The sequence below is a fragment of the Balaenoptera musculus genome, chromosome 20 (genome assembly GCF_009873245.2).
Source record: "Balaenoptera musculus isolate JJ_BM4_2016_0621 chromosome 20, mBalMus1.pri.v3, whole genome shotgun sequence".
NCBI classification, from domain to species: domain Eukaryota; kingdom Metazoa; phylum Chordata; class Mammalia; order Artiodactyla; family Balaenopteridae; genus Balaenoptera; species Balaenoptera musculus.
Genome location: NC_045804.1, coordinates 13,089,544 through 13,101,576, shown reverse-complemented (window position 1 = coordinate 13,101,576; position 12,033 = coordinate 13,089,544). Strand labels below are relative to the sequence as shown.

The 12,033-nt window shown below is 50.7% G+C and overlaps 1 protein-coding gene across 1 annotated transcript in view; it reads right to left on the bottom strand.

Moving 5' to 3' along the window:
* TBCD (tubulin folding cofactor D) overlaps positions 1–12,033 on the bottom strand; it is a 175,603-nt gene that overhangs the window by 138,678 nt on the left and 24,892 nt on the right. Inside the window, exon 7 of the mRNA XM_036835790.1 lies at positions 6,060–6,192. Coding sequence (XP_036691685.1) covers positions 6,060–6,192 — 133 coding nt within the window. The remainder of the gene's footprint in view (positions 1–6,059; positions 6,193–12,033) is intronic.

Below are 12,033 nucleotides of genomic sequence, written 5' to 3'. Positions count from 1 at the left end.
AGAAAGGAGCATGGGACCCAGAACACCCAGAGGCGGTGTCACTGCCCAGAGGGACCCTCCAGACTGGGCCAGCCCCTGAATGGAGGGAGGGCAGCAGCAGGCAGATGGCCGAGAGGACCCTGGACAGGGTGGAGGTGGAGGATGGGCCAGGGAAGCGGCCAGCACAGCCCGGCGAGCACCGGACCAGTAAAGGAGGGCAGGGCCATGGAGACGCCTCAGGCCACCTCCCCGCCTCAGGCCACCTCCCCACCTTGGGGCTCGTCCCTGGACTCAGCCTGTGAGAGCACAGACAGCGCCGGCCGGCATCCTCCTCTGCGGCTGGGTCTCACTCGGAACTCAGGCGGGAGGAGGGAAAAGTCACAGCACAAGACGCTACCTTGACCTGCGGAGCCTGAAGCACAACAGGTGCACAGAACCAGGGCTCTGGGACCAAGGACAGAAACCAAGGACTAAGGTCAGTGGAGAATCGGGCACAGACAGAGCCTGAGGGACCCCTGCGCTGGAGGGAAGGTGAGGGTGGCCAGGCAGCCAGGTAAGTGGGGGCTACGAGGTGGGGCACCACGGTGGAGGGACAGTGGCCAAGCAGTCTGCATTTGTCACACAGAGCACAGCGCTCTGTGTTCGTCTCTCATCCAAGAGGCAAAAGCACTGCGATGGCCAAGCCCCTTCCCGTGCAAGCGTGGGCCCAGGCTGGCTGCCTGCAAGCACACACCTGTCCAGCAGGACACGTCACCCCCTCACACAGCAGGTGTACAAACCAGGCCGCCGGTGAACGGAGACAAGCCTCACACCGTGCGTGTTCTAACAAGACCCGTGCACTGGGCAGCCCGCCACGCATAAAACACAGCCACGTGAGATTAAAGCAGCCTCAGAGTTGGCTGCTCCACATCTTAGACCCACAAGGAAACTGAAGATGCCTTATTTCACCTGAATCCTACAGGAGCACATGAACATTACATAAACATGCACACCCTGAAAATGGTCACATTCAAATGGTTCTACCACGTTTTCCTCCACCGGACACCCTGCCCCAGGCAAGTACTATGACTAAGAAGCCCAGTTTGGTTAATTTGTCCTCTGGCCAAACAACTTTAATGAAACCACAGGGTGCCGTTTCCAAAGACTCCTGAAAGAACAGGAATCAAAGCCACATGAAAAAAAAAAAAAAAAATGAAAAAAAAAAAAAGCCACATGAGAAATGTTCTGGGTAAGCAAGTGCCTTCTCTTCAGGTTCAAAGATGAGCTCACGCCACGCTCTGAGGCCAGAGGCCTGCTGCTTCCCTTCCACAGACGGGGGCATGGAGAGGGGCTGCTCCCGCTGGGATCTCAGGTGCTGCTGTAGGACCCGCTTCTCCCTGGGGGGCAGAGCCAACCACGTCTGGAGTCTGGGGCGTGCATCTGGGGTGCGACCTGCCCGTCCGAGGGTGCGGGCCACCTGCTCGACAGCCACCCTGACCTGGACACGAGGCTCCTCCACGTCCTTAAACCACATGCCAAACCAGGGCCCCCGCCCTCCCCACAAGGGGCTCAGGCTGTGGGACTGTGGGCATCTGCCGTCTTCACTTCCTGGGTCTTTAATCTTGTTTGTGACTGCTTTACCCTTTAACAAGGTGTACTTGTGACAGTGACAGAACAGATAGAAGAACCCTCACTGTGAAGGGGGGACAATCCCAGCAGCTGGCAAACAGAATGGCGCGCCCCCGTCCGCTGCCCGCCCTTGGGAAGCACACAGAGCCACCTGTCTCTCAGTCTCCAATCTGAGGAGCCAGAGTGGAGATGGCATGCCTGCCAGTGTGAGCAGAGCACAGCAAGTTCAAAGGACCACCAGCCTCAATTTTTAATATTGTTTCCCTTCCTTGAATTTCCTAGATTTCCATTAATCCTAATGCTTAAAGAGGGACTAAACCAAAGGGTGTTTCAAAGATCTACAGTAAAGAGGCCTTCCAATGAAATGAAGTTGCCAAACACTTATTTCCCTGCCAGAGGGTTAAAAATCATCCCTGCAAGAGGAAGAGGCTTCAAGGGAAATAAAAATCAAGCGCCAGTTTCGATGGTACTTGTTACGAGTCCACCTGTTTCGCCTAACCCACACTAATGAGCAGGTGGATAGAATGAAGCCAAGTGCACCGAAAGAGGCAGATGCAATCCTGAAGCGCAGCACACCTGCAGGTTTCATCATGCACAGCGGACACCCAGCCTCCCCGTTCAGGTCTGACAAGCTCATGGTGAAACCGCTCCCGCCCGGGAGAGTTCAGCACCAACACTGTTTCCTCCTGCCCGGGCGGCAGTAGCAGCAATTAAACCAAATTTCTCCTTCAAAAAAAGGAAAGGAAAGAACGTGCATGATTCCAGAAAGACCCTGGGTTTTCCAGAGGAAGCACTGGGCTTCTGAAGGCTCCAGAAGGATGTGCCTGCACTGGGAGCTGTGGGAGGGCCAGGCCTCCCCTACCCTGGCAGGACTCTTACACCAGGTGATACCCTCACTGAGGGCGCATCTCCCCGACAGCTCCGGGGTGCAGCTGCCAAAGGGCCTCGGCCCCGCAGGGCTTCCTCCTCTGGGCCGACAAGCGGGCAGGGACACAGGGTTCGACTTTGCTAAGCCTTTGGGAAAATCATTTTATTCCTCAGGAGGAAGAGAAAACGGAGGCCTTCTCTCCTCCTGAGTGTCAAACGGGGAGACATCCCAATAAAAAGCACTTCCCCACTCATGGCCAGTGAAGGGGCCAGCAGGAGGGCAGCAGCGGGCTTGCCAATGCCTGTGCCCCACTCGGGGAAGAAGGAACAGAACTTGGGAACAGGGTTTCCCTGGTGGCGCAGTGGTTAAGAATCCTCCTGCCAATGCAGGGGACACAGGTTCAAGCCGTGGTCCGGGAAGATCCCACATGCCGCAGAGCAACTAAGCCTGTGCGCCACAACTACTGAGCCTGCACTCTAGAGCCCGTGAGCCACAACTACTGAAGCCCGGGCGCCTAGAGTCCGTGCTCTGCAACAAGAGAAGCCACCGCAGTGAGAAGTACTCACACCACAATGAAAAGTAGCCCCCGCTCGCCGCAACCAAAGCCCACACACAGCAATGAAAACCCAACATAGCCAAAAATAAAATAAATTAATTTAAAAAAAAAAAAGAACTTGGGAACAACCTAGTGACAAGCAGTAAAAGGATCAAAAACGTTAAAAAAGAAAAAAAAGGACCCGTGGGCCCAACCACGGCAGAACTGGGCAGAAAAGTGGCCCCACAACCTTCTCAAGCCAAAAAAGCACTGGCGCCCCCCAGGACTCTCGCTGGTGGCCTGACGCACAGGCCCGCCGCTGCCAGCCCAGGCAGGGGTTACACAGGCCTCGCCAGCTGCAGGCCCCAGGGGTGGTCACTGCCGGCCCCAGCCCCATGGTGGAGGCACGTGCGGCTCGGCTACCCTGACCTGAACGCAGCAATGGCCCCTGGAGAGGCAGCTTCCAGGCCAGGGGGGCCTGGCAGGAGAACCCAGGAGACTGTCAAGGACACAGATTCCAGACTGGGGGAAGGAGGCCTAAAGCAGGACAAAAGTGAGTCAGGAAGCAGCACCAGCGTCTGGGCGGGTCTACCCTGCAAGACCAAGTGGACTGACAGGCTTGGCCGTGTTATTCAGACCCTTGTTTCTCTGTGACCTAAGACTTCTCAACGTGACTCATGCAAAAAACTAAGAATCCACTTACACTCAAACTTTCAAATAAACCATCTCAGCTGCATCCACCCATCCTTCACCAGGGCTGGATGCCCTGCACTACCTCCCTCCCCCGCCCGCCCAGGACCCCAGCAGCGATGTCCTGGTGACCAGGACCACCCCCTCCCCTCTTGTCAACACTCAGCACCATTCCTGGCCAGCCACCTCCAGCACTGACCCCCATCATAGCAATAGAGTTCTCCTTAAGCACCTCCCCACACATGCAGCTGGAACGAGAGCCACCTGCAGGCACAGGCTGATACCTATGTTCCATCAATATTACAGGTGTGCAAGCCATAACAAATTTTTAAAAAACCTCAGAAACAGAAAAAATATTTAAATTATTGTTAAACTGGGGCTTCCCTGGTGGCGCAGTGGTTGAGAATCTGCCTGCCAATGCAGGGGACACGGGTTCGAGCCCTGGACCAGGAGGATCTCACATGCCATGGAGCAACTAAGCCCGTGCGCCACAGCTTCTGAGCCTGCGCTCTAGAGCCCGTGAGCCACAGCTGCTGAGCCCGCGTGCTGCAGCTGCTGAGGCCCGTGCGCCTAGAGCCCGTGCTCCGCAACAAGAGAAGCCACCGCAATGAGAAGCCCGCGTACCGCAGCGAGGAGTAGCCCCTGCTAGCTGCAACTAGAGAAAGCCCGCGTGCAGCAATGAAGACCCAAAGCAGCCGAAAATAAATAAATAAATTTTAAATAAATTATTGTTAAACTTAAAAAAAAAACCAAAAACCTGTTGCTACTATTGTAGCAAGGAAATTGAAAATATATGCTCAAACAAAAACTTATACACAAAATTTCAGATCAGCATTATTCAGAGTAACGAAGAATTCCCATACAGTGGAGTATTGACCGTTAGAAGGAACAAAGCACTGACACAGGCTGCAATGTGGAGGAACCGTGAACACATGATGCTAAAGGAAAGAAGCCAGACTCAAAAGGTCACATTGCACACGATTCCACTTGTATGAAATGTCCAGAATAAGCAAACCCAGAGAGACAGAAAGTAAATCACTGGTTGCCAGGGGCTGGGGGATGGCAGGGGAGGAACAGGGAGGGACTGCTAATGCGTGTGGGGTTTCCTTTAGGGGTGATGAGAGTATTCTGGAATTAGACAAGTGGTGATGGTTGTACCCTGTGCATATACAAAATAATCACTGAACTTATATACTTTAAAAATGTGAATTATGTGAATTACATCTCAACTTTTTAAAAGCCAATGTAAGTATAACATATCACATTTATTTATGAAAGGACACATGAGTAAACAGATCACCTCATCAGACTACAGGAACATGTTTTATTTTTCCAGGTTTCTTTTTAAAACATCTTGAGATACCCTCATCATGTAAATGACAATCCTTCCTGAAGACAATGGCATCATAAATGAAAAGACACAGATGAGAGAACATTCTAGGTGCAGGGCAGGCAGGGCGGAGGACTGTCCTCTCCGATTCTCCCACCTCCTGTCCCTCCGCCCCAGGACATCACACCAACAGCCCCACTTCCCCCAGGCCCTCACGCCTCCTACACCCCGTCAGAACCTGCAACAGCCAAGGAAAGGAGATGGGATGACACCCAAGAATACGACATCACGCTGAGTCACGGCCCAAATGCCACCATTTAAACATAGTCCAAATGCCCTGCTCTCCTCAAAGTGGGCCCTGGGCTCTCCAGCTTCAGAGACAAGGGCAAGGACGAAATCACACCCACTGCAATGAAAAAGCAAGGACCACAAGGTCCAGGGAGGGGAGCCCTGATCCCAGAGCATCAAGTGTGGCAGCCTCCCCTCCCCTGCAGAATTTAAACTCAATTGATCTTTCCTCCTAGAAAAGGCACCACCAGACAAGCAAAGCAGGCAGCCAGGAAACGGTGGGAGCTCTCAGGCCAGGGGCCAGGTCTGTGCTCAGTACAGTGGTTACAAATACCCTTGAGTATCTGAACAAGACCAAATTTCAAATCACCTTATTTCCTTCAAGCTGGCTCCAATCATTTTTCTCTGTAACACAGGCGAGCAGCAGGAAGCTCGAGGAGGACACGCCCCTGCCTGCCTGCTGGCTGCAGCTCTGCAGGCATCGGTGCCCCCTGGCGGCGATGCGCAGGGCCACCAGTCCACCCCCTTCCCCAGAGCAGAAAGCCCATCGCTAACAATGCAGGGCCAGCCCTCAGTCACAGGGCCCGGTGCAAAGCAGCAGAGAAAAGAAACCGTGTTCACTGTCCTGTCGGGGTTGAACATCTCCTCCTGTGTTCCAACCACTTCCCCACGAAACCAAGGTAAACAGGGCTTGTCCCCAGGGTTCTGACAGCCCCACAAGCTGACCGCTGACCGCCCCGCACCACCGGGACAGTGTTTACCAGGGCCTGCAGCATCCCGTCCATGGCGATGACCCCCTCGATGGTCTGGAAGGAGGAGGAGGCCAAAGTGCATAGGCTCCAGTCCAGGAAACTCGCCATCTTCTTCTGCTTAACGTCGGGCCGCGTGACAAACCTGCCAAAAGGGAACAGACAGGTAGGTGACAGCTCGACCGAGGCCCCAGCTGCCAAGAGCTCACCCTTTCCTGGCCCACTGCCACTCTCCAACCTAAGACCCTGGCTCTCAGGTGGCAATTCCCACCACCACCTCTCTGGGGTCTCACACAGTCCCCATGCCCCCCACTTCCCGCCTCCTGAGCCCCCTCATCCCGAGACCCTGTGTAGCATGGGACCACCTTCACCTGAGCCCACCCACGCCCACTCCTCGGCCCAACTCTGTATCCCTTCACCTTGGGACCCCATGCTGCCATCTGCGACCTCCCTCTCTGCATCTGCCATGGGACTCCTTCCCCGTCCTCTCTGCCTGCTGCACACGCCATGCAGAGCTCCAGCTGTGTCCACGGCCCAATCGTCCCCACCGCAGGCGTCTGCTCAGTGCTGCACTCCCGGGGTGCTGGCTCTTGCCCACCCTCCTGTACACTGGTCTGGGCCGGCAGCCACCCTCGGGCTCCCACACCGAAGCCCAGGCCCCCTTCACTCCTCTCCAACCAGTGCACACACCCATCCCCCAGCTCTCTGACTAAGGCTGAGCCCCTGCCCTCCTGGGGAAACTTGCAGTCTTGGGGCAGAAACACAGGAAGCAGGCAAACAATGAGAAGGAAACAGTTGAGTGAGAAGAGGACGGCAGGCGCAGGGACAGCGTCGCGGGAGGTGACCTGTGAGGACCTCTCGCTCCCCTAGCTGCCCCCACAAACCACACCCAGAGAGGGCTCAGCACCAATACCACAGAAACACGCCAGGTGGCACTCGCCCCGGGAGCAGCACTCAACATGCGTGGCTCTGTCCTCTGCACCCCTGCAGGAGTCTCCTGTCCTGACCAGAAGCCCCCACAGGCCCCTCTTCCCTCAAAACCGCCACTGCCGCCCCGCGCGAGATGCTCAGCCAGCGCAGGGATTACACTGCGGCCACGTAGAAGGTCTCCGTGTCGGTAAAACAAAGCTGCCACGACTGTCTTCGCCCACCCCCTTCAGGGTACACACCCAGAGACTCGGTCACCGAGGACTTACCAAACTTTAGGATGCTGGTTACAAAGGCGAACTCACGTGCCACCCCCGCCAGCCAAGAAGTTGTGTTACGGCGGGTCTGAGAAGAGGGCCCAGGAATTTCATAAAATCTGCACCTCAGAGTGATCATCTAAAATGGATAACTGGTAATATATACCCTATCTCAATGTCCTTGGCCCTGTTTAAAGCCCCTTGATTCTGGAGGGGGCCACAGGATGAGGGCCACACCCACAGTGACCTGATCCTCAGCCTGAAGACAACAGCCGGCCGGCACTCACCCTGCAGGTGGGCAGGCACAGCGCCTGCAGTGGGGTGGCCCTCAGGACAGGCAAGGTCACAGGCACAGAACGGCCCACAGGGCCCTGCTGGGACCCAAAGTCCAACTTGGAGACGTGAGTCACCGCGCCAGCCACTCAGGGGCCACGCACCCTGCTTCCTCCACCCACTCATCTGCTGAGCAGGCAGGAGGCTGATGTTCTGTGTGCAGCCTGTGGCGGCCAACTTCCATTCCTGGGCAAAATCACACAAGGTGAGTTTCCAAATTACAGTAAAAACCTAAGGCTCCTTTGAAAGATTTAAGCAAATAGGTTATTTTATATTTTTTTTATTTTTCTCTCTAAAAAAGAAAATGTTATGTTCGCAGCAGAGGTCCAGAAGTACAGATAAGCAAAAATAGAAAATACCTATCCCACAGATGTAACACACAGAACGAGACCCTTCTACACAAACTGAAAGATCTCTGAATCCTACACTTCCTTCCCTTTTAGGAAAAGTTACATCACAGACTACATCTACTTTCAATGTGGAACTCAGCTAACATGTGCAGGTGTTTAGAGACCCCACTGTCTTTCTCTCAGGAAGGTGATCTCCACAAGAGTGATCAGCAAAACCTTAACTACAGGACTAGACCTACCAGAGGGACAAAGGGCAAAACACCAGTGGGACACACTGCTGCCCTGGACCCTTGTCAGTACTGTTACCACAGAGCATCTGGTCTGAGAGTGAAACAGTACGGGTGAAGTGACAAACCCTATTTTGTGTAAGAACTTACTTTGTGTGTGTTTTTAAATTAATTAATGGAAAAGTTAAATATTCACAAAATGGTGATAAAATTTAGTTACCTGTAAGAAGGAAAAAAATCTATCATATATCCTATACCAAAAGAAATTCCAAATGAATTAATAATTCTATATTAAACAATAAAAAGGTAGAAAAATATAAATGATTCTTTGTAAAATCTCTTAATAGGGTAAGCCTTCAAGCATAAAAGTAAAAATAACTAAATAAATAAAAGGAAAAAAGTTACTATTTTGACATTAGAATTAAAACTTTAGTCCAAAGAAGAAAGTAAAAGGCTACCAACCCACTGGAGGAAGTATCACACCGTCCTCTAGCTAACATCCTTCAAAGAGAAAGCTCATACGACTGGAGAAAAAGCACCAAGAAGCCCACAGATATTAGAAATCAGGTCACTACATGGGACATACGATGTCTGAAATAAGACTCATGTGTTAAAGCTCACCAGCGATCAGTGAAATACAAACTAAATGTCAGTAATGAGCAAAACAATGCACAATCCAACTGGGGGAAGAGAGTTGTTCTTGAGGCTGCCCATGATTGCAGAAGTCCTGAAAACCCGCTCCCAAGAGTCACCCAGCAACAGGTGTACAGACTCAACAATGTCCTTGTGTCCTGTGACTCAGAAGTCCACCTCTAAGGGCCTAGCCTAAGAAAATAATCCCAAATACCAAAACAGGTTTACACCCAAAGCTAGTTATTACATCATTGCTTATAAGAGGAAGGACGTGAGAAAGCTGGTCAGAGTAACTAAAAAACAGTGGAATCTAAAGGAGCCATTTAATCAACGGTAACGTGAAATTAAGTGAAAAAGCAGGTGCTAACTCAAAGAGATTGTGCTATGCAAACTCCATACGATAACAGCACAGAAAAACACCAAAAAAATACAACACATGTATTGTGTATTATTATTATAAATGTGTGGGGTTTTCCTAATTTTCTATGTTCCAAAATTTCCAACTTTTCTACTTGGAGCATACCTTGATTTTATAGTTAGATTAAAAATATCTGCTTTTTAAAATTAATGTAATCAATAAGAATAAAGGCATATCTTTCCATTGAAGAGTTTCTGTAAAATAACACTCATAGCCACACGTCTTGGCGTAAATGTAACATCAAAGTTACAGAAAATGCAGCTGATGTTTAAAGGTTCCAGTTAATGAAAGGAAATAGGTGCGGCTCCAGAACTGCACATGGTAAGAGGAAGCAATCAAAGCTGATGGCAGAGAGAGTAAGACAGGCAGCTCCCTCGTGAAATATCAGAAAACAGATGCCAGTGGGGACAAAGGCCACATGTGACCACCCTTCACACCCAGGGCCTCACTGTTAACAATCCACCAAAAAAGACAGAAATATGCGAGTCAGAACCTGCCCGTGAGGTGGGTTACTCAGAGCAGCTCTAGGACCTGAGGGCATCCGCCCTTTCTAGAACTGAGGAAAACTGGCTGCACCTACAACCTGGCACACCTGCAGGAGCTGGGTGGAAAACGGGCCTCAACCTCAAGAACACTTGCTCGTCCGACCACTAGATGGCGGGGGAGCGTCCCGCCAGCAGTGGACAGGCAGCCAGGGTCCCCAGCTGCCACCTTTCTGGAGGACACCAGGGAGGGAAGAAGCGTTTAGGGTTTCACCTCCCCCACCCCACAGGTGCAATACTCCACCAGGTCAAGCTCAGCAGAACTCTACCAAACCCTCAGTACTGCTGGTAATAAAAGATAATAAACAATAAAGATATGTTTCATTTAACAAATTTACTAAACATTTGTAAGATCACATGCAGTGTTGCTAAATATGGGGAAAAGGAGACTTCCGACTGGCTCAACCTTTCCAGTAGCTGCATTTAAAACCCCTAGAATGTTCATTCCACTTTTAGGAATTCATCCCTAAGAACCAATCAGAAATCAAACTCATACAAAAGGAGATCAGACTTGTGGTCACCAGAGGCAGGGGTGGGGAAGGGGGAACTGGAGGAAGGCAGCCAAAAAGGTACCAATTTCCAGCTGTAAGATAAATAAGTACTAGGTCTGTAACGTACACCATGATAAATATAATGAACACTGCTGTATGTTACCCATGAAAGCTGTTGAGAGTAAATCCTGGGGGGAGAGGCAATAAAGGGGTACGGGGAAAAGGGATTATTATGAGATTATATGAAATCATGTGTGTGAAACTTCTGAAAATTGTAAAGCAGTATAGAATTTAAAGAATCTTTCATTCAATTAAAAAAAAGGAGAGTAAATCCTAAGGGTTGTCATCCCAAGGAAAAAAATATTTTTCTGTATCTTTAATTATCTATATGAGAGATGATGGATGTTCACTAAGCCTACTGTGATAATCATCTTATGATGTATGTAAGTCAAATCATCATGCTGTACACCTTAAACTTGTACAGTGCTGTATGTCAATTATATCTCAATAAAACCGGAAGGGGGACTTCCCTGGTGGCACAGTGGTTGAGAATCTGCCTGCCAATGCAGGGGACACGGGTTCGAGCCCTGGTCTGGGAAGATCCCACATGCCGCGGAGCAACTAAACCCGTGTGCCACAACTACTGAAGCCCACAGGCCTAGAGCCCGTGCTCTGCAGCAAGAGAAGCCACCACAATGAGAAGCCCGCGCACCGCAACAAAGAGTAGCCCCCGCTCGCCGCAAAACTAGAGAAAAGCTCGCACGCAGCAACAAAGACTCAACGCAGCCAAAAATAAATACATTTAAAAAAAAAAACTGGAAGGGGAAAATACAGCCGATCAGGACAGTACAAAGTTTCATGTAGAGTGTCCCAGGCGGTGCTAATTTTACTAACAAAAAGTCCCCACATACAGTGAGGTTGGAGGAAGAATAGATCACACCATAATCGCATCTGGAAGACTGACCAAAGCTCCAGGCCTACCTGCCGGCACCTGGAACAACCCTGCAAGTGTACCCACGGGCCACAGACCAACATGCCCATGGGCAATGGGGGACAAAGGACAGAGCAGTTACATCTCTGGGGATGATAGTACATGTGAGTTTTATTTTGTAATTTTTTACTTTTCTTTATTTTCCTGAACACACGATTACTTTCACAGTTAGAAAGAAAGCCACGCTTTTTCATTCCTTGTCAAAACCATGAGAAGCCTCTGTCAGTGAGTTTCTCCTCCCCCAGGGTAAGCATCGCAGGCGAGCTCAGGTGTTTCCTCCCTCACTCCTAAAATCAGCTTCTTGCATTTAGGCTCTGCCCTCTGGTTTAGCCAGTACTTTCACAAATACCTCACCAATGCCCCCAACTGCCCCATAAATCAAGCATGTCTCTTCCCGCCTTGTGCAAGGTCACGGCTACACACCTAAGACAAGGTGACCCTGAAGGAGGTGTTGCCCTGTTTTCCCGATCAAAACATCCAAAAGCTTTTAAAGCCAATTTTTAACTTTCACAAATGTAGAGGGGAAAAAAAGCCAAATTTTCTAACTCGTTTATGCTATATACATACTTTAAATCACATGTCATGAAGAAGATTAATTTAGAAAAACTGCTTTCTTCCATTCTCACATTTCATGAAACAGGTCTACTCAGCTTTCACATGTGTCTTTGCCACTTTTTTGGAGACTCCAGGCCCTGCTGCCTGGGTCATCTTACCCAGCTCATCAGATAAACCCATCTTTGCCTGTTTCAGGCACAGCCTGTTGTTTTTAGTTAACACAGGATGTTTGGGGATTTTTATCCCAAGCCACAATGACGCA